The 23,631-nt window shown below is 27.9% G+C and overlaps 2 protein-coding genes across 7 annotated transcripts; both read right to left on the bottom strand.

Annotated features, from left to right (window-relative positions):
• Nucleotides 1-1,209: 1,209 nt before the first annotated feature.
• On the bottom strand, nt 1,210-11,505 carry LOC105249542 (nuclear factor related to kappa-B-binding protein). 2 transcript variants are annotated; one of them, XM_011255089.3, is made up of 15 exons: nt 11,326-11,505; nt 10,624-10,869; nt 10,296-10,528; nt 9,931-10,196; nt 9,443-9,795; nt 8,199-8,536; nt 7,872-8,120; nt 7,563-7,793; nt 7,267-7,488; nt 6,645-7,024; nt 5,214-5,531; nt 4,921-5,110; nt 3,586-4,357; nt 3,208-3,519; nt 1,210-1,803 (listed from the first exon to the last, which is right to left on the bottom strand). In XM_011255089.3, the coding sequence occupies exons 1-15, from the start codon at nt 11,329-11,331 to the stop codon at nt 1,315-1,317; spliced, it is 4,605 nt and encodes a 1,534-aa protein (XP_011253391.1). In that variant the 5' UTR covers nt 11,332-11,505; the 3' UTR covers nt 1,210-1,314. The 2 variants fall into 2 exon arrangements, with proteins under 2 accessions (XP_011253391.1, XP_011253392.1); XM_011255090.3 differs by lacking the exon at nt 11,326-11,505 and adding an exon at nt 11,230-11,256.
• Nucleotides 11,506-13,318: 1,813 nt separating this feature from the next.
• Nucleotides 13,319-21,703, bottom strand: LOC105249543 (synaptotagmin-5-like). 5 transcript variants are annotated; one of them, XM_025410835.1, is made up of 12 exons: nt 21,579-21,703; nt 20,444-20,542; nt 19,823-20,074; nt 19,380-19,534; nt 18,266-18,382; nt 17,236-17,324; nt 17,035-17,166; nt 16,654-16,851; nt 15,262-15,414; nt 14,849-14,969; nt 14,204-14,376; nt 13,319-13,734 (listed from the first exon to the last, which is right to left on the bottom strand). In XM_025410835.1, exons 4-12 carry the CDS (start codon nt 19,519-19,521, stop codon nt 13,531-13,533), a joined length of 1,329 nt encoding a protein of 442 aa, XP_025266620.1. In that variant the 5' UTR covers nt 19,522-19,534; nt 19,823-20,074; nt 20,444-20,542; nt 21,579-21,703; the 3' UTR covers nt 13,319-13,530. The 5 variants fall into 5 exon arrangements, with proteins under 5 accessions (XP_025266620.1, XP_025266619.1, XP_025266618.1 ...); XM_025410834.1 differs by having other exon boundaries at nt 20,444-20,841; XM_025410833.1 differs by having other exon boundaries at nt 20,444-20,841; nt 21,524-21,703.
• Nucleotides 21,704-23,631: the final 1,928 nt, after the last annotated feature.

The raw sequence follows: 23,631 nt of genomic DNA on the forward strand, positions 1-23,631 counted from the left end.
TTAAATCCAATATAAAACAATTGCTACTTAATTATTTTATATTGCTCTATTGTTATAATTAATAATTATTGCATTTTTTAATCAAAAATTAACAAATAAATTATTTTGTGAAATGATTTTTTTTTAAATTAATTTTAGTTAATTTTTGATTTAAAAAAATGCAACAGTTCTTAAAATAATGATTTTATGTTGGATATAATTACCGAAAATTATCGTTAACAAATGTATAATAGCTGGATGGGTAACCCCCAGGCTTTCTTTTATACTCTAAATTTAAAAAAATTAATTTGATAATTTTCAATTAAAAAATGCAATAATTATTAATTATATTTATTATTATAATAATTATTATTATTATAATAATTATTATATTTATTATAATAATTATTATTATAACGATGGATCAATGCAAAGCAATTGAGGAGCAATCGTTTTATATTGAATATACTATATACTAACTGGACAGGTACATATTGTTATTATTGAAATATTTTTATATATAGTGTTCTCATTTAAAAGTTTCTACATCTAAAAATCTCTTTCTAAAGTAATTATATCTTAAATTTATAAGAAATTCGAATAGATGCATTAATGTGCACAATGCACATCAAATAATATTTTGTATAAATTTACAATAGGTAATAAGCAATATATAATAAGTAATTAAAACATTAAGATGTACTACAAATTATTATTATTATTATTCATATTGAATACAAATATCAATTGGACACATTCATTCATATACACACACATATACACCATACAATGAATCATTTAATTGATTAAAAATCAAATATTTCCTTTATAAACACATATTAGATAATTAAAAAAACAAAATCTGTTTATATAAGTGCATTTTATTAAACAAGAAAATCTGAAAAAATGATTCATCCGAAAGTTGTAAAATTTCACTATTTTTCTTGCTTCTTATATTATAATTCAAGAATTCACTGATACGCATGTGAATACTACAAAAGTCAATTTTATTAATATTAATTTAATTAATTAATAATTTATGAGCATTAATCTTTACTGATATATATTTTTACTATATATTTTTACTATATTTCTTTTTATTATGTTTAATCTTATGGATATTACATAGTACAGTTATCAAACTAAAATGTAATGTGTAATCGTGCAATATTATATTTATTGAAATATATATATATATATATATATATATATATATATATATATATATAATGAGACCTTTTAAAGCGTTTTCAATTCAAAATATGTGATTGTGTAACATACAGTAAAAAAAAACAGCTAGATTAGGTATAAACATAGGTGAACAACTCAATCTTATCAAGGTGTGTTGTACGAAGTATTTCTCGGCGATTGCGTTTGAAGAGTCTGTTGCTGATTTGATATAGCTTGTGTGGAGGCTATCGTCGTAGGAGCGATAACTCGTGCGTATACAGCACCACTCGTGGCTTTTAGTCCGGTTGGAGTAGGGATTACTTTGAGCCCGTGCAATGTTTTAATATTAAGCAACTGACTTGGCAAAATAATCGGTTGTTGCGTTTGTTGTTGTTGTTGTTGCTGCTGTTGCTGCTGCTGTTGCTGTTGCTGCTGTGGTTGGGAGGTTGATTGCTTGCCTAATACTACATTTCCACCACTGGTGCTCACCGCAACACCGACATTCTTATTACCGCTAGCTAATACGATAGGTTTTCCCGCAAGTTGAGCGGTGACCATTCGAAGAGTCTGAGCCTGCTGTGGTTGAGATTGCTGATGTTGGCTTACTGTTATTATTTTTGATGGACTAGATGATGCTTGCGCTTGTGATACCACCTACAAATATTGAGCATTATAAAAAAATATTCTATTGATTAGAATCAACAAATATATATAAATGTTATAAATTCTTGTTCAATTTTAATTTTTTAATTCTTCATAAACCTCTATTTTAATATTTTTCTATCTTCAATAATACGAAAGAATGTCAAATGTAATTGTTTTTTTAGACCTAATATTTGTTATAAATAAATCTTTTTTTATTTCCAAAGATTATCAAATTTTCAAATTTTAATATATTTTATCTAATTTTACTGCCCTCTTTTTTGTTTACTATTGTTATATTATTTTCGTTGTTAGTGTAATAGTGTATCATTACAAACATTATATCTTTCTAACATTTGTATAATATTGCAGTTTTCTATTATCAAAATTATTTTGTTCCTGTCAATAAATAAATTTGATATCAAGAAATACAGTGTTTGGCATCAAGACGTGGAAAAAGTTATGCGCAACAGTAACAAGGCTGCCTATCTCTATACGCGAACTATTAAGCTATGAATACTTAAGATGGGATTTCAATGGCTAATCGAGTTATTAATCAATTTAATCAATAATTTATTTAGAAGAAAAATTATATATATTATGAAATCTAATTCTTTTATTAAGATTTAATATTAAAATTATTATGCAATAATACATAAAAGTAATGCACAATATGATTGTGTATTTTAATAAGCCATTTGTATATATATTTTTTAATCTGCTTGTATGTGTGCCAACTTATATAGACACATAACTACAAGATACATTAAATAAATTAAATTGATTTAATGTATCTTCTAATGATAAATTTTTTTGTTTATTCTTAATTACTTTTTTAATTGTTATCTTTAATACATGTTATGTTTCAAGTAATTCTTTATCTAAAAATATCTGTAGTTACGTAAATTTATTTATTTATATATACATTTATTTATATATACATAAGCATATGTATATATAATATGTGTGTTTTATATCAGTTGCCTATATTATATATAAGCATATATTAAAAAATATACATAAATGCCTTAGTAAAATACATAATCATATTATGTGTTATTATTAGACAACAATTTTAATATTAAAATATGGTATGCATATAATAAAAGGATTAAATTTTATAGTGCGTATAATTTTTATTCCTAAGTGGCGCATTCTCTTCACATCATTATTTCTGTAGAAGTGAATTAAGCATTTAATAATGTATTAAATACTTTTTTATATAATTATTTTTTGGAGAAATGTACAGAATCCCTTTCTTGTGTAATAATATTTTAGACAAGCACGTGAATTTAATCTTTCATTTTATATACTTTTTGTTTGAGTTATTAAAAATTACCAATTCTATAAATTAACTTTAAACAATGTTTTATATAAAATGTGCACGTGTGCATGTAATATGTAAAGCGTATTTACCTGATACTGAGCTTGTATAACTTGTTTGCCTTGCCTATTAAGTTGATTTGCATGACCAGTAGTAGCCAATTTCAATCCTTTCTGGGCGAGCAAACTTTCGACAGAGATAATCTGTCCTCCACTGCTATTTGTTAAAACTTTCGCCAATATCTTCTGCTGTTGCTGCTGTTGTTGATGGGGCGATTGTTGTATTTGCACGGCAATCGGCTTTCCTCCGATTTGCGCGATTATACGTTGCATCCCCGGAGTCTGCTGTATAGGTTGCTGTTGACTAGCTACAGCACGTTGTTGTTGAAGTTGTTGTTGTTGTTGCTAATATTAAAATCAAATTAAAATCAAATCAAATAATATAATAGCGAAATTTATTTGCAAAGATACCTTTAATTGTTGTTGCTGCTGTTGTGATTGATTGTTTGATGATGAAGATTGTTTGATAAATATAGTCTGGCCCTGAAGACTATGTCCTGTTAGTAATGACTTAATTTGACTTGAACTAACTAATTTAATCTGTGATGCTAAAAGAGTTTTGCCTGGTAATACATGTGGTTGTTGTTGCGATTGCTGTTGCTTTATATTAGTCGTCTGTAAAATACTTTTCCCTGCTTGATTCGTTACTATAGTTGGTTGCTGTTGCTGATTTTGCATTTTTGTACATGGCAATATTGTCGTCAAATTCGTTGTAGTTCCGTTCGTTACATTAGAACTACTGCTGGCTGCAATAGGTTGTTGTGCAGATTGCAATACAGAGTGTCCGGCCAGACGAATAGTTTGCAGACCAGCGGATGTAGATACTTGAATTTGATGATGCGGAAAATTATGCTGATTTGATTGTAGCAGACTTTGGGTGGCATTTGTTTTAACTATAGCAACCGGTTTCCCTCCAATAGTAGATGTCTTTTTCACCATAGTTATTGGAGTGAGTTGCGGTTTCGTTTCCATCGAAACATAATCACGATCTGTATTCGTTATATTTGTTGTCGTGGTCGAAGACGTTGCAAGTGATGCATCTCCCGAAACAGTAGTTTCAGTGGTAGAAACAGCTGATGTTGTTATCGCGCTGACTGCCACTTCTACATTAGTATTAATGGAATGTTCAGTGGAGCTGGGATGTTCATTAACAACTTTCCCTTCAGTTTTACGCTGTTCTTTCCTATAATAATTATATAATTATTTTTATATAGTTATTTTTAAGAAAAAATATGTAATTATTAATTGCAAATTACATATTTTTTCTCTGAAACAATTGTTTTTCTTTACACCAATCGATTTCTCACATTATTTTGTGCATAAATGTATTAAGGTAAGATAACCGAAAAATGAATATTTTACTAGATATTTTATGGTTTATGTGAAATTAACATATTATTTTAAGCCTCATAGCTCGAAAAGTACTCAATGAAAAAATACTTTATTATAGTGTTTTGGAAAGCTATTGAGGCAAGCTACAAAAATATGTAAAAGTATATAGGGTGTCCCATTTAAAAAGTTGGAGGTGATCTTCACGTGATCTTCAAGTAACTCTTCAAGGTCAAATTAATGACATCATCTTATAGTCCCCTTGAAACCACACAACTTTTGTTTGAAACATATTTCAATTTAATTTTTACGCAGTGTTTCTGAGATATTTGAGTGGGTCCTTTAAAATGGGACACCCTGTATATTACATACACTCGTACATTCACACATACACACACATATATATCAGATATTTACTTAGACACAATAGATTGTGCAGGTATAGTCGTTGCTCGCCTTTCTTTCTTGAGAATTTCCTTAGTATTTGGAGATTGCTCCTTATTCATATTAGTTGACTTGATAATTGGTTGTAGCGCTTTATTTCGCGATGTATTCCCAACGTTTTTTTTATTCTTTGCAATACCTTGCAATTGCTGATGAACCATTTCTAAAATATAACAAAGCCTTTTATATAATCACATAAGCAAATTGAATATATAAATACAACACAAACACAATTACAATAAATAATTAATAAAATAAGAACAAACCGAATTCAGATTCGGACCGTCCTCGATGAAGATAAAGCCATTCTTTTCGACGAGGATAATATCTAACACAGGGATCTGTTTCATAATGCAATCTATCGAGAGCTCCTGACACCACAGAATGGAGATATCCTTCTTTCTCATCATTGTCTTGTACTTTGAGGTACTGTGAATCTTTCAGTAACTGACAAATATCAGCTCGAGTTCCTTCACCATTAGGGAGTCGGGCAGTAGCATCTCTAACTAATGCTAAAATCGTTACGAAGTTCGGACGATCCTGCACCAGCAATGTATGCTCTCGCGCTTTAGATTGTCCCGAAGCTTGATTAATATAATCAAATTTAATTAGTTTTACACCTTTATATAAGCATATATATGTTTGAGAATGTACACACATATATAATTAAATAAATGCACGCACGCATATATATAATTTAATAAAAAAATAATTAAAAAAAAAAAATAAATATGCAGGGTGTTAGAAAAGTCTGAAAACAGTCAAATATCTCCGAAAATAGTGATCCTGTGGGAAAATGTTTCAGACAAAAGTTATAAGATTTTAAGTGACGCATTACACAGTAATATTACTATGACCTTGAAGAGTGTTGTTAAGGTCACGTGAAGATCATCTTAAATTTCTTAAATAGAACTCCCTATTTTTAATTACATATTCTTATAATTTACCTCGAGAGCTTTTCAAAACACTATAATAAAGTATTTTTTCATTGAGTACTTTCCGAGTTATGAGACTTGAAATCATTTCTTAATTTTACATAAACTTTAAAATATCTTGTAAAATATTCATTTTTCGATTATCTTACCTTAATACTTTTATATACAAAATAATGAGAGGAATCAATTGATGTAAAGAAAACACATAGTTATTTTTAAGAAAAAAATATGTAATTGTTAATTGCAAATTACATATTTTTTCTTTGAAACAACTATGTGTTTTCTTTACACCAATTGATTCCTCTCATTATTTTGTACATAATAATATTAAGGTAAGATAATCGAAAAATGAATATTTTTCTAGATATTTTATGGTTTATATAAAATTAAAAAATAATTTTAAATCTCATAACTCGGAAAGTACTCAATGAAAAAATACTTTATTATATAGTGTTTTGAAAAGCTCTCGAGGTAAGTTACAAGAATATGTAATTAAAAATAGGGGGTTCCATTTAAGAAATTTAAGATGACCTTCACGTGATCTTAACAACACTCTTCAAGGTCATAGTAATATTACTGTGTAATGCGTCACTTAAAATCTTATAACTTTTGTCTGAAACATTTTCTCACAGGACCACTATTTTCGGAGATATTTGACCGTTTCCAGACTTTTCTAACACCCTGTATGTACGACCAATAATATTAATAAGATTAATATTTCTATAAATAATATTTCTATAAAATACCAAAGAAGTTTCATACCGATGTTGTGTTGATAAATTCCTTTCACCGGACCAACTACTGATGCGTAACCATGCATGCGATAAGTAAAGGCCTTATGAGGTGCAGCATATCGCATACGTTCTTGTCTTCGAAATTCTTCTCGTTCTTCTGCTGTGGATGGGCGAACTTTCCATTCTGTAGGAAATAATGGGCGAGGTGGTTCTGAATCAGTTGCAGTGGTCCCAGCATCTATACTGGTAGATTCCAACACGGGACTTCCGCTTCTACCACTCTGCGAGCTTCCGCTTGTGATCGCGTTATTATTTATATTATTACTTAAAGAAGTAAGCTGAGCCTGCTGTGGTTTTGTAGCTGTTACAGCACTAGCAGTCGAAGTATACGGTGGTGTCAATACATCTCTATAGAAGTAAAATTATTTGTTGAATATAAAATTTTTTTTATAACACACAACAAAATCATATCTAACTTGTGATTTGTCGCACGAATATAACTAGATATTAAATGAATAAGAGATAGGGACATTCGCAAACTGATTAAACATGAGGAAAATTAAAATAAAATGCTTATTTACGAATGCCTAATTAATTCTACTTTAAAATATAGCAATCAAGAATTAAAAAATTAATATTATGATACATACTTATACATAAGAAATTTTGTGCACAAATCTTGTAATCGAGTATCAGAATCTCGTCCTGCACCAATCCACGCATATACACCTCGACCTTTATTTTCAAGATAGGGTACAAGCTCCTGGTCTCGTTCTTGTCGCTGATCCAAATCTTGAGAATATGTCAATTCGCCAGCAAGAAAACCTAGAGCTAATGGAACTAACGTAGGCCACGAAGATACCAAAGAATACCTACCAATATATAGTACTAGTTATATAATTTGTTAACTATTTCTTCAACATCATAGGATTTTATTCGACGTTACCAGTCATTCAATGGTGAAATAGGATTGCTTTGCCACTGCATTACTGCCTCTTTCATTTCTGCTGCGCTCATGCGATATTCACCCTTAGATATAAAGGCATCTCGCAACAGAGAGAAGAAGCATGCATGTGTCTCTTGCATTAATTCTGCCCCATTGTTATCTATAGTATTTTCATTTGATGGTACAATCACTTCTTTTTCTGGTATCGAGATAACGCTCTCATTTTCGCACCTGTCAATTCATTGATTTGAATATTTATGATTATAACTAGTATAATACTAATTGTAGATATAGAAATGATAGATTTACTTGACATCATTGAGTATATCAATTCCATCATCCAGTTGGATTGGTAACTGTATCATATCAATACTATCTAAATCAAGCTCCTTCTTAGATTCATTTTCCTCCTCTTCTTCAGTTTCAGCTAATATATCTTCATTTATGCCCGAACTGAATTCTGTTTTAACTTCATCATATTCCATATCTTCAACTTCTTTCTTTATTTCTAATGCACTGATTATTACCGCTTTGTTATTTTTTGGAAACATTGGACTCCTGTAAATCAAAAATATGAAAAGAAAATAGCATAGTTTTATGTATCTATGTAACTTAAATAATAACAATCATAATTACATTTTCTTTTTAAGCGTTTGATGTGTTTCATATGCATCAATTGGTTCTGATTTTATAGGTGTTGTTATTCTATTATAATCCATGTCCGGAATATTAGGTTGTCTATTATCATCTGTTGTGTGGGAATAATCACTATTGTCACTTTCAAGTTTCACAGAATTGGAATTTGTAAATTTTAATGCGGGTGGACATAATGAATTTTGTTCCAATTTGATTTTCTTCTTGGCAGATGTAATTTTCATAAAATTACCAACTGAAAACTTGTGCTTTTGACCGATTTGCGACCTTTGTGTAAGATCGGCAAGCGCAATTCCTTGAGTGTTCAATTCTGGATGAACCTATTAATTAATTTTATTTAAATAAATGATTCTAACACATACAGGGTGTTTTAGACCACACTTACCACCCATTTAAAAACTAGAGAAGTGGTTATTTCAAAAAAGTAAAAACATTTTCTTTATAAATCGGGTGCGCTCTATCGAATGGTGATAGTTTCAACTTCTGGTTTCGGCCGGAAATAGGCGATTCAGACCGGAAGTGCATTTTTTTAAATGGAACCCCCTATTTTTCATTGCATATTCTTGTAGCTTACCTCGAGAGCTTTCCAAAACATTATAATAAATTATTTTTCCATGAAGTACTTTTCGAGTTATGAGGCTTGAAATCATTTCTTAATTTTACATAAATCATAAAATATCTTGTAAAATATTCATTTTTCGATTATCTTACCTTAATTATAATATTATATAATCGTTAATTTGCAATTAACAATTCCATATTTTTTTTTAAAAACAACTGTATGTTTTCTTTACACCAATTGATTCCTCTCATTATTTTGTACATAAAAGTATTAAGGTAAGATAATCGAAAAATGAATATTTTACAAGATATTTTATGATTTATGTAAAATTAAGAAATGATTTCAAGCCTCATAACTCGAAAAGTACTTCATGGAAAAATAATTTATTATAATGTTTTGGAAAGCTCTCGAGGTAAGCTACAAGAATATGCAATGAAAAATAGGGGGTTCCATTTAAAAAAATGCACTTCCGGTCTGAATCGCCTATTTCCGGCCGAAACCAGAAGTTGAAACTATCACCATTCGATAGAGCGCACCCGATTTATAAAGAAAATGTTTTTACTTTTTTGAAAAAACTACTCTAGTTTTTAAATGGGTGGTACGTGTGGTCTGAAACAGCCTATATAAACATATGCATGAAGAAAACGAAAAATTATATACATACATCACGACGAGCCCTTCGTTTTTTATGTGCAGCTAGCATGGCGCGATAAGTTTCTTCTGTCTGTTCACGTACAAACAGCGATCTGCTCGAAGCATATTCCATTCGCTGCAGAGTGGAAAATACAGGTCGAATTGTCTCGTCTTCATGGTTGAGTTGTAAGCCTTTAACTAACAATCCTTGAAAACTCGTGGTAGAACGCCGCTTCCTTTTCTGCTTAGCCCCGGACGTTTGATAATACGGATAATTCTCCTCGTTTTCGGATGTTGTATCAGCAGACAATCTTGTATTGGTTCCAAGTTCCGCTCGAACTGCATTTAGCTCCTCCATATAGCGCAGCTGGGTCTTCTCTTCAACTATCATTCATTTGCGCGTTAGTATTGTCTCCCAGAAGTTATTATATAATTCTCTGCCAAATGGCTGAAGTGTGGGAGGAGTATAAACAGCCGGAAAATATTTGACTATATTTTGCACATGAAATAAACACTTACCCATTACTGGTTTTGGTTTGCGCCATTGAAATTTAGATACTGTTCGATTTGCTGGCTGGCTGAAACCTTGTTTATATGCATTGGACAGTAAACTCTCTCGTGACTTAAGTAATTCCTTTGCTAATTCGTACGAACGTTTCTGTTCCTCAAACAATAATCTTTTTTTCTGCGCTTTATGAACTAAGCTGCGTATTCTTTTAATATCGGGACGATAATGACCAGCAGAAAGATGATTGTGAAATGCATCTAATGCTGTTACACCGAATCTACAACAAATATATTATCCAAAGTGGTACCATATTAAATTGTTTTAGAAAATATTTTATCACATTTCATTTTGCAAAAAATATCAAATCGATTTCTACCTATTGTTCTCTCTGTTAAATAGCATTTGTAATGATTTCTCCATTTGTGCTTCTATGTTGCAATCTTTTGGAAAAGTAGGTAAAAGATTATATAATGTTTCTCTTTGACTTTCAGTAAGACATTCATTCCAAAAATGCGGATAATCTAACATATCCTTAAAGATATTAAAATATTCACAAAAGTCCTGCGGTAATTTTACTTTAGTATTGGCAGCGATACAAGTTTCCCATCTCTAAAAATCAATTTATTAGATGTAATAACAATAAACTTTATTTATTTTAGTAAATTAGTGGGCGTAAAAGGTGCAGTACAAGGTACAAATCTTACCAGAGTGTCAGGTGGCTCTATGTTTTCCATATATTCTGCATTTTCATTCTCATCTTCATCTTCCTCTGCAGAATTATGACTCTCACTACTACTTGTAGCATGATCAGCACTATCTTCCTCACTGTCTGTTGTTGTACTACTGCCGCTCATGGTACTACTGCTACTATCAGTCCTAGAATCGTGCGTCGAAGCTTCATCTTCTTCTTCCTCTGCACCGCTATCTTCACCAGCTGAACATTCATCTATCTACAAGTATAATACTTATTAATTTATCATGTTCATTCGATTCATTTGTATATATGTGTGTGTTTGTATAATAAAGTAACAAAATAATTTCATATAAAATGGGGAAAAATATTTTAATATTTTTTACAATATATACTTTCCTACAATAATTCTTGCAAAATTTTTCTCCGTTACATTAATGCATTAATTGTTATTAAGATAAAATGTATAAATAGTTGGAAAATATATCAATGTCTAATAGGTAAATGTAATCTGTGTTATTGTTAAAAATATATGCCAAGGCTTGAGAGAGAGAATTTACAATATTATAACATATGGAATTGTATAATACATTGTATTTATATTAGAAAATAATTATACAGCATTGATTTTTCACCCTCACACACATGCACACACACACACACACACACACACACACACACACACACATACACACAGCAATTAATAAAGACCAACCTCCATTTTTGTGAGTGTCTAACTTTGTACCACGTTTCTTTTTATAACGATTTGTATTGTTTAGATAATAAATTCTCATACACCTAATAATAAAATATGTAACCAAGATGTAACTCCACTGGAAAAAAAATCTAGATATTTTCTTGCTTATATAAACACTTCTATCAGTACAGAAAATTAAGTCTGTTCGTATTGTTTGCACTTTTTACTCTTAAATCCGCATTTAAAGTTTGTTCTTAGATTGGATGCATCCGATTCATCGAACGTCATTGAACTCATACAGGGTGTCCGGAAAGCAGTGTTTACTGGCATCTATAATAGATAAAATTATTTAGATAATTATCTAGATAAAGAAATGGATCATCTTTATCTTTAACTAGATGAAGAAATACAAAGTATCTTTATCTTTATTTTAGATCAAAAATATATGTCGTCTTATCTAAAAATGATCTAAGATGACGTTTTCATTATGCAAAAGAGTTTTCCAGGCAAGTTTCTAAAAATCTATCTAAAATATCTAAAATATATATTTTATTTGGAAAATAATATTACAAATATACTTTATCTTGTACTTGTTTTACATAAATTTGTGCAATGCATTAATGTATATTTTATAAAAATGATATATGTATTGTTAAACATTGATTATTATATTATTAATATATTATAAATATATTATAAATATAAATTAATAAATAAATATATATCGTATCATTTATATACTTTTTTGTTATTATTTAAATATTCTTTAGGAAAAGAGAAAGAATATGTGTTTATGATTTTAATATCCCATTTATAATTTGCGTCACATTTTTTACAAATATTTATAGTCTTATAAAATAAACAAAAATATCTAGATAATTATCTAGATTATCGCAATAATCATCTCATCTTTTTTCATCTAGATTAAGTAAAAGCAAAATCATCTTTATCTCATCTAAAATAAATTTGAGGATTTTTATCTTTATCTTTATCTAGATAATTTTGAAATTATCTACAGTAAACACGATTGCCACTTTCCTCACAATGATTGACCTTTCCAGACATCCTGTATATATCGAAAATCGGAATGAAGAGGGGAAATGGAGTCGGTACAATTTTGAGGAAGGGACATTTGTATATCATGAGACCCGGTATATTATATGTATGAAATAAATTATTTGTTCCCTTTCTTTATCTCTATTCTTATCCTCTTCTCTCTCCCGACTTGAGATACTCTATTGTCTTTTTTTTACTCTACTTTATCAGCTGATGGTCAGAATATTTGTATTGTCTTTTATTTACTCTACCTTATCAGCTGATGGTCGGAATGTTTAAAACATAGACATAATAAGTATAGACCGAGCATCCATTGTATAAGCGTTAAGCATACGAAAAGAAAGACAAAAAATGTAAGATGAGTTTTTTTTCGTATGCTTAACGCTTATACAATGGATGCTCGGTCTATACTTACTATGTCTATGGTTTAAAATCTTAACATGATTGACGTTGGGGGAAGGGGGAAAGCAATAAACCCAAAGGATGAATGAATATGAACAGCATGCTTCGTTTCTGAATCGATTTGGCATAAAAGTTCTCTTGCATTTTTTACAAACAAAGTTGTGCAGCATATGCTGTTGTCAATTAATCGTTTCTTTCTTTACACATATGAAATTTATTTTACATATAAAATTTATAATTATTTTGAATATCTCAAAAATTAAGAGGAAAAATATTTTTGATAAAATTTATAGAATTTCGAGAAATTTATGAATTTTTACATTATTTTTTTTAAGATTACATGTAAACGTTGTGCCTTGTTCTATTAAATATTTTTTTATAGGGAATAAATAAATAAATATATACAATTGGGCTGTTTATAAAATGGAACACTGTATATGCTATATAAAATATGGTAAAGTAAAATTCCACAAATATCAATAACAGTAATAATTAATTTATTATTATTTATTAACAGTAATAATTAATTTATTATTTTTTCATTCATTAAAAATAAAGTCTTGAAAAGTTTAATTTACAAAGTCATCTTTGGTCGCGAACTAAACATACACTTTTCTCTCTCTCTCTTTTCCAAAAGAGAATTAAATTAATAATAAATATATAAAACCGCACATTTTTGCAATAAAAGCATGCAAATATCACTGAAAAATAACAATCTTTTATATACATATGTATATGCATGTAATAACATAACGATGACTTTTGTTATTTCAGTGTGTGCCACACGTTGACAGATTTCCTTGGATTTTGAAGCACTGAAAACCAATGCAACCTTTCTGTTGAACCTCTCACTCCTTTTCCAAGTGCTACTTTACCAATAGATATATTAGAGTTTCTGAACGAGCTGACAGAATCCTCGCTGTCACTTGTATGATCAATAATATTGGTGGATGATCCTTCTGATAAAATCTAAAATTTTTGGAAAGTGTAATATAATCACAAAATATATCAAAATCAAAATATAAGTCCTCCTATTATAATCACAAAATATATTCTTATTCTACATTACTCGAAAAGGATAATTGATTTGAAAATTTGCGAATTTTGTCAATTTTTAAAAAGTGAAGCCACTTTAAAGACATTTAAGAGTCTCATTCTTTGAAATGCACCCCGAAAAATTGTCTTACGATCTTCCAAAACTGAGATCAATCTTTTAAAAATCGACAAAATTTACAAGTTTTAAAGCGATTTCCTAATTTTTTTAATAAGTAATTTATATGACACACGCATACATAAAATAATAAATATATTTATTTTTCTAATATTTATCTAATATTTATTTTTATAATTATATTTATTTAATAAATAATTATATTTCTCTATTTATATTTAGAATAAATGATGAAAATCTTTTATATATGATCATAGTAATTTTTACCTTACTGCATAGCACAATAAGAAACTGGACTGAATCGAGCTGAGTGATTGGCAGATCAAAGGTCAAAGTCTCGTTAAATTCAGGTTGCATAACAGCTCTCAAAAATTTAGTTTTCTTTTTTTCTATCTTTTTACCTGTTTTTCCGTTCAACATTAAAACTCTAACATATGGATCTACAATAGACATTAATTTGTTAAAAGTAATTTGCAAAACAAGTTATAATATCAATAGTAGGAGAAAATTGTCTAAATAGCATAATTTTCAAAAAAAGATTATACATATATTTCAAATATATTACGAAATATTGAAGATAATAGATTTTGAATATATTATTATGAAGATGGATATTTTCTTATTTTCAATTTTTTGACAAATTTTTACTGACTACTAAGTATAAAAAAAAGGAAATTATAAGCAAATGATGCCATTTAGACAAGAAGTTTCTTAAATCATATCATAAATTATCAAATTCTTACCCATTGCATAAAATTGAAAAAAAAATGTTTTATGAAATTTAGAAAATAAAAAATTATTTTTTGTAGACTTATATTTACTCAAATAAATAATATATCATTATTTAATTTTATAAATATTATAGGCTATCTAAAGCCAATTTTTTAGACGACTTTTTCTTTATTAACTTACTAAATTTACTTAAATTGGACACCACTGATGTAAATTTAATGTTACGCAATTTAATAATAGTAATAGTCAGTCTCTCTGCGGTAGGCAAGTATTTTATGGCCAATAAAATATTGCCAAACTCCTAAAAAATATATATATGTATAATTACACATATCGTATGCATATGAGCAAAAGTATTGTATACTATTAAAAAAACTATATATAATATAATAAGTATATGTGGGAACAGAATATCTTAATATATGAATTTAAATATATATCGAAACATATATAAGAAATGCATATATGTTTTGATACGTGTATAAAATGACATGTTAAATGCATTTCCCGTACATTAATATATAATTAATTATATATTAATATATAATTAATTATATATTAATTTTATAATGATTAATTATATAATATATTACCTGATAAAAAGGTTTCATTCTATAATTGAATAGATGAATTTCTGGACTATAAAAGATATTTTTCATGTCTTTTAGCGATATTTTCAGCGAAGACAATTCCGTGTGATTTGCATATCTGTCATGATCGTATGCAGCGATATCTAAAATCCATTCCTAAATCATCGAAACAAAATAACCGTCAAAAAAATGATTCAGAACATTTCGCTTTCTTATTCTCACAGCAAGTAATTCTATTTGCCGCACAGGTGTCATTTGTATATCAATTATCATTTGTATATCTATTATCTATTTACGTATTAACACATCCTAACATATATCAATTATCTATTTACGTATTAACACATCCTAACATATACAGGGTGGTTTAAAAATCTGGAAACGGCCAATTATCTCCGAAAATAGTGGTCCTGTGGGAAAATGTTTCAGGCAAAAGTTGTAGGGTTTTAAATGAAGCATTACACAGTAATATTACGATGTTCTTGAAGAGTGTTGTTAAAGTCACGTCAAGATTACCTTCAATTTCTTAAACAGAACCCCCTATTTTTATTGCATATTCTTGTAGCTAATCTCGAGAGCTTTCCAAAACACTATAATTAAATTAGTTTTCATTAAGTACTTTCCGAATTATGAGGCTTGAAATCATTTCTTAATCTTTATTTTTTTGTAAACCGTAAAATATCTTGTAAAATATTCATTTTTTTTAATTATCTTATCTTAATGCTTTTATGTACAAAATAATGAGTTATTTTTAGGTAATATGTAGTTAGTAATAGTTATTTTTAAGAAAAAATATGTAATTGTTAATTGCAAATTACATATTTTTTCTTCGAAACAATTATGTGTTTTCTTTACACTAATTGATTCCTCTCATTATTTTGTACATAAAAGTATTAAGGTAAGATAATCGAAAAATGAATATTTTTCTAGATATTTTATGGTTTTATGGTAAAATTAAGAAATGATTTCAAGTCTTATAACTCAGAAAGTACTCAATAAAAAAGTACTTTATTATAGTGTTTTGAAAAGCTCTCGAGGTAAGTTACAAGAATATGTAATTAAAAATAGGTTCCATTTAAGAAATTTAAGATGATCCTCACGTGACAACACTCTTCAAGGTCATAGTAATATTACTGTGTAATGCATCTCTTGAAATCTTACAACTTTTGTCTGAAACATTTTCCCACAGAACCACTATTTTCGAAGATAATTGACCGTTTCCAGACTTTTAAACCACCCTGTATAATAATACACGCTGTATTACATCCTTGCAAAATGTCAATTTACATGTGAAAAAAATTACTTTAACGGTTCGAAATATATAATTTTTTCTTATGTAAACTCAAATGTATAATATATGTATAATATATGTATAATATATGGTAAATTATTTACTCTGGCTTCTTGCGGTTTTACATTCGCAATAGCGAAAGTCTCCTTGTAAATTGGATTAGTGGTATGTTTGATACTTCTTGTTCTGAAACTATGCAATTTCTGTCGCTTCCTGTGACTCCATGATTGTTTCACGATGTTCAATGCTACGTAAGGTTCTAATGTGCCGTTGTACTGCTTTGGTGGAAGACCGCTCAATGCCTGTAAAACAAAGAATGAGTTTCATTTTCTTTAAGTAATTTTATTTGATAAAAGATATACTGAATTATTTTAATGATAAGTCGGCTCAAGATTATCAGCCTATTTTTAATATTTATTTAACATTTATTTATCGAAAATTTTCTTGTTTGTTTATAAAATATGGATTAATGTTAAGGTACGCACTTCGATACCGATAATAAGCTTCCCCGTGATAATATTGTCGCAAGGTGGTAGGTATTGCAAGCTTATTGTTAATTCGGTCGGAAACTCTTTTATCTTTTTGTCGTTCTTTTGCTTATCTATCTGAACCAAGTTCTGTAATTTTTAAAGAAAAATTAATATCAAACGCAATGTAATTTGCTCAACTCAATTATATACAATTACCAGCGTAGAAGAACATTCTATGTTTTCGCATTTGGCACTGACGGAATTCAATGAATCCCTATGAGATCCCGCATTTTCGCTGATAGTACCTGGATAATACAATATTTGTCTTTGTTAATTTATTATAAGACAATTTCTCAATCGATAAATATTGATCAAGTTGATTAACCTAAGATGATTCTATTGCATTTCACTTTTCGATCTTTTAGAGATATATATGTATATAAATTATATTGAAATTATAAATTATAAATTATAAATTAGATAAATTTATTAAAGAAATTTTTTATTAAAAAGATGTATATTATAAATTAGATGTGAATTTATAATATTCATAATAATGAGAAAAAGTATTATTTATACAAAATACTGGCATTTCTTCCTTCTCTTGCCTATTCATGTCCCAAAAAATGACTTAAAGACATATTAGATAGATATATCCTTAGAAAGATATATCCTTAAGTGGATATATCTCCTTGTTTTTTTGATTTTTTTTTGTTTTTTTGATTTTTTTTTGTTTTATGAGAATAAACACAAAATAAAAACTAAATAAAACTTATCAAATGTAATAATCTTTCGTGCAAATAATTAAATTAAATATAATGACAAAAATTAATTATTTATCAAATTAATTATTTAGTCAATTATTTTTAAATATATTATTTAAATTAATTAATTATTAAATTATTTAAAAAATTAATTATGTATTAAATTAATTATTTTGTTTAAATTTTTGTTAGAATTTCTTAATAATTTATTAAAATAATGTAAACATATTAATTTAAAAATTTATTTTGATGCTCCAAAATAGCCTTTCTCATAATAATCCACAATAAATAACTAAACAAATCAATCAAATAATATTCTTTAATGATTTAAAATTATTTTTCTTTTAACTTTTGATATAATATAATAGTTCATAATAAAATAATTAGTAAATAAACAGAATAACAAAGTAAATTGAACAAACATAGAATCAATTTCAGAAATCTTCTTAATATTTAAATTAAATGCAATAAAAGTTTCATACCGTTATCATTTTCGTACAAACTACCCAGTCTCCAAGATCTGTAACTAATATCACTCAATTTCAAATTTTTCTTTTCCTGATTGTTTGCTTGTAAATGAACATTCTTGTTCTCTTTGCCTAGAAATAGAAAATCATTTTAAATACATTATTTTTTTCTCTTTTTACGTTTTATTATTATTATTAAATTTTATTTTTATTAGATTGCATAACAACTTAAGAAACATTCTTGCGCTTTTCTCTTGTCGCATATGAATTCCTATTTTTTCGATATATATATTACCTATTATAGTTTTAATATTTATATATGATATCTGAATATTTTCATTGCATATAAACGATTTTAATTAAAATATTAATTTTAATTAAAATATTAATTTAAAATATTAATTGTCAGCGGTTCTTGATATGAAGGCTATGATCGCTAACCATTGTGTTTACAATTACATAATATGGTGTATATTAAATTTAACGTGTAAGATTTGTATTTTGTGAAAAATATATTCGTGAAAATTCCGGAATAATGATATAACATCATTCAGGCGTTTCCCGCAGCATTATCGAAAGATTATTGTGCATTGTGTTGGCTAGTTGGCGTACCTAATTATATAACAGCAGAAGAAGCAAACTTATGGAACGTCATTTATTCATGTATATATGTCAAACAAGGTATGCAAAGGCGTAATTCGCATATATTTGTAGAATTATTATATGTAACTTTACACGAGAGATTACTATAAAAAATTATAATAAATGTCTATTTTTTTAAATTTATAAGTGTAATAATTGAAGCTGATCTATATTTATTGCAGAAAATCTAAAGAATCTAATCATTTCTAAAGAATCTAATCATTTCTAAAGAATCTAATCATTATATATGAAGCACGCATATAAAAAAGTATAATTCATATACGTGGCTGGAAAATAAAATGTGAAATCAATACGTTGAGCAGAAATCGATGTCAAGTACAATACTTTGTACCAAGAATAATATTACGACTATGCTTGATGGCAGGAAATTAACGATTGCTTTTATTTTTTTAGAAATAGCGTTACTCGCAAATAATTATATATGCTTAATGCGCGAGGAAAATAAAAAAAAACTCGATGATCTTACTTTGCTTCCTGAAACATTCATAACCGATGCAACCAGGCGTGAGGAAGCAAGCGAACAGCAACAGTGCAATCAGGATGATTCCTGCTCCTATCACGATTATAATTAGCAGGCCCCATGGGCCGAAAAGGTCTTCGTACAACATTCACTGGACTGGACTAAAATTTAATTTTAAAATTATTTATGTCAATGGCACATGCATATCAACATGTGACGGCGTATGACGAAATATAAAGGTGATTAATGGCCTGGATGAGAAGCTCTCATATAATATACATATATTTTTTTGCATTTGTTGTAATTATTTTGTAATAAAATGATTTTATAATATATCATTATTTTTTTTATTTCAATATTTTTGAAAAAATATACACTATATTATTGCATGAGACGGCGAAAATGTTTGACGTACAATTAGTTTCATAATGAAAACATCAGCTACTCACATTCAAAGATCCACGTCTTATATATTCCTTGTCGCACATCTGCCAATTGATATTTTCCGATATAAGAACGTGAAAAATAATTTGTATTAGCGTACATACATCAGCGGAGAGAAAACACTTGTGTCACCAATAATTCGACGTTACGTCCAAACGAAAGTAAACAAAACAAACGATAATACGCAACGATAAGGCAAACCATCAAAACGTATTAAAATAGTTGTCCGTTTTTTCTTTCCGTTGAATAATTTCGATCTAAAAAAATTTAAGATGGCATAAAAATTAATAGAAAGTACTTTTAATTATTTTTTTTGATATTTCATTTTGCATTAAAATTTATTTAAACTCTAAATGTTATTTGATAAGAAAAAAATGAGATTAATTTTGCTTATAAAAAGTGTATAATTGTAATACGTTCGATCTAAAAAAATTTAAGATGGCATAAAAATTAATAGAAAGTACTTTAAATTATTTTTTTTGATATTTCATTTTGCATTAAAATTTATTTAAACTCTAAATGTTATTTGATAAGAAAAAAATGAGATTAATTTTGCTTATAAAAAGTGCGTAATTGTAATACATTAGTAGTTTGTATTTGTAGATTGCTGAACATTGTGGACTTACTGCGCAGATCAGCGTCATGAAGGTAATATGTATATAGAGGAATAATAAATTTTACACACCGAGGCAAAGTCGCGATGCGAAGATTAAAAGTGATAATATCTACAATTACAACTAACTGTTGAAGCATGTAATTAAAATAATGATAAATGTTCATCGTTCCCCTTCACGTTATATATTATATATTACTTCACATCAATCTTTCGCACATTATATATGCATGGATGACTGATATCGGTATTTCGACATTTATTTGAAATATTTAACGACATGATCCGCGAGATTTATCATTCGCTTTTTAGGAAATCTTACGAAGGCTTCGTCGCCGATTGCATTATTGTGACCTTGTATGTATATACAGCGTGTCTCACAACTTCCGCACAATATTTTAATAGTTTAGTCTAGAGGTAAAATAGAATAAAAAATTCTAATATGAAAATATAAAGACTATAATAGTTTTAGAGACATAATTAATCAAAATTCGATGATATAATTCAAACCTATAACTCTATTACACGTGTAACGATCTGTTGATTTTTATAAAATAGATAATAAATAAATTCATTTCCATAAATATATCTCTGATAAAAACAAAAATAAACTTCGATTTTTAAATGTGTGAAAATATTAAATTTATATAATTGTTTTTAATATAATAATTAGTTAACTATTTAAATTATTATTTAAGAAAAAATTACATATTTTGTTATAATTTATTAATATTATGATATTAATTGCCATAATCCACGTATACATATAAAAAACGATAAAATCAATAATAGATGACAGATCGGTAGGCGTTGGATTTGAGCGCGTGAGTTTTAAGTGATATAATTGGCAAATTTTAATTAATTATAATTCCAAAACTATTACGATCTTGATATTTTTATACCAGAATTTTTAACTCTATTTTATTTCTAGAATATTAATTTGATTTTCTTATATCGAATAATCTGATAATTCATATAAATTCTTGATTAATGGTCGAGATGTCACTTGTGCGATTATGATAGACAATTGTTTCAAATTTAATTATCAATTATTTTTTCGCACTTATTATATTTAAATATCAGTCTGATTTACTCAATCACATTGTAACCCAAAGAATGAATTATTTGCAGCTTGTTTTTGCACTCACAAATGCGAATTCGCGTTCGTATTCGATCCGATAACCGATTAATTGATTTAACGTTTTACTTTACTTCTTAAGCACGTATACCGCATTCTCATACGTAGTCGTTCGCGTTTCTGGCGAACAAATGTATGTATGACAACGGCATCCCCCCTGCAAAGTTCTACGCTTCTGATTATCTTGCCGGTAGTTCGCGAATAGATGAGTAATGCATTGGCGGCTTCAATCAGGGGCCTATATGTACATTTTTAATATCAAGAATAACAAATTGCTATTGAATTTTTTTCATCTTTATAGCAATCCATTTATTTTAACACATGGAACTCCAAAAACGACGGAAAATTTATTAAAGAATCTTTGTTTATTTATATTTAATTCACTTTTTTAAAAGTTCAGCTAAGAGTTTTTGATATATATTTAAGAGTGTGCAGAGAAAATTTTACAATAAAAATGAAGAATACACTCTTTTTTAACACTTTATTAAAATTGGAATATAATGATATTATAGTATTTAATACTATAAAAATTGTAAAATTGATAGAAAATATGATATTTATATTCATTAATAAAGTAATGCACAATGCACATTATAAAAAAACCAATAAAATAATTTTTCAAAATTATTATCATATAACTTTTACAATAAATTGTTTACAACATATACAGTATTACTTCCATTTTAATTATAAATTTCCATTTTAATTATAAAAATCCATTTTAATTATAAATTATCAAGCCGATATAGTAAGCCAATCAATCTCCTGCTTTTATGGTCTTATAAATTGATTACCTATCGCCGTTTTGGCACGTAATGTGTTGACGTGTCCTGTATACAAGAGCCTATACGTTAACTTCTAAGATAGAAATTGGAGATTGCCATATCGTAAGACCGAAAATGAATAGGTAGATGTCGCCTGCGATATTTTTAAGCTAAAATTCGTATAATTGGTATAATTAAAATGATTACATTCATTCATACATCGTATTTACTTTAAAGAGCGTTATAATTTCTGTTATATCGAAATATGTACATTACTATAAAAAAATTATGCATATTATTCTTTAAAACAAATGATTTTTGTAAACAATTTGTTGCAAGATTTTGTAAATATCGTCATACTAATTTTAGACTTCACTGTAGATTTCAATTTGAGCCAATTAATTTGATATATATATATTTGTTATATTGTGTGTATAATTTCTTTCTTTTAGTTTTTAAAAAATAAAAAAGGATTATGCACTTATGGCGGGTTATCCTGTATATATATTTATCTATTTACATACATACATACATTCATACATATATATATATACAGGGTGAGGCATCTAAAACAGGCCACCTGAATAACTCCGTTGGTAAGCCGAATACAAAAAAATTGTTCAGACAAAAGTTGTATGGTTTCAAGGGGGACATATGATGGTGTCATTAGTTTAATCTTGAAGAGCCACCCGAAGGTCACGTGAAGGTCAGCTCCAACTTTTTAAATGGGACATCTTATATGATTTTGCATATTCTTGTAGCTCATCTCAAGAGCTTTCCAAAACACTACAATTATGTTAGTTTTCATTGAGTACTTTCCAAGTTATGAGGCTTGAAATCATTTTTTAATTTTACATAAACCGTAAAATATCTTGTAAAATATTCATTTTTCGATTATTTTACCTTAATACTTTTATGTACAAAATAGTGAGAGGAATCAATCGGTGTAAAGAAAACATACAGTTGTTTTTAACAAAAAATATGGAATTGTTAATTGCAAATTCCATATTTTTTCTTAGAAACAACTATGTGTTTTCTTTACACCAATTGATTCCTTTCATTATTTTGTACATAAAAGTATCAAGGTAAGATAATCGAAAAATGAATGGTTTACTAGATATTTTACGGTTTATGTAAAATTAAAAAATGATTTCAAGCCTCATAACTTGGAAAGTACTCAATGAAAACTAACATAATTGTAGTGTTTTGGAAAGCTCTTAAGATGAGCTACAAGAATATGCAAAAGCATATAAGGTGTCCCATTTAAAAAGTTGGAGCTGACCTTCACGTGACTTTCGG

This window comes from Camponotus floridanus, unplaced genomic scaffold (genome assembly GCF_003227725.1).
Source record: "Camponotus floridanus strain SB8 unplaced genomic scaffold, Cflo_v7.5 scaffold35, whole genome shotgun sequence".
NCBI classification, from domain to species: domain Eukaryota; kingdom Metazoa; phylum Arthropoda; class Insecta; order Hymenoptera; family Formicidae; genus Camponotus; species Camponotus floridanus.

Excerpts from the sequence above, each read along its gene's own strand:
- LOC105249543 (XM_025410836.1), bottom strand. The coding sequence starts at position 19,521 with ATGTTGTACGAAGACCTTTTCGGCCCATGGGGCCTGCTAATTATAATC. Across the intron at positions 16,852-17,034 it reads AGCTTATTATCGGTATCGAA|GCATTGAGCGGTCTTCCACC; the intron begins GTGCGTACCTTA and ends TTTGTTTTACAG. Across the intron at positions 14,377-14,848 it reads GTCCAATTTAAGTAAATTTA|ATCCATATGTTAGAGTTTTA; the intron begins GTAAGTTAATAA and ends TGTCTATTGTAG.
- LOC105249542 (XM_011255089.3), bottom strand. Across the intron at positions 7,794-7,871 it reads GATATACTCAATGATGTCAA|GTGCGAAAATGAGAGCGTTA; the intron begins GTAAATCTATCA and ends ATGAATTGACAG. Across the intron at positions 7,489-7,562 it reads ATTTCACCATTGAATGACTG|GTATTCTTTGGTATCTTCGT; the intron begins GTAACGTCGAAT and ends ATATATTGGTAG.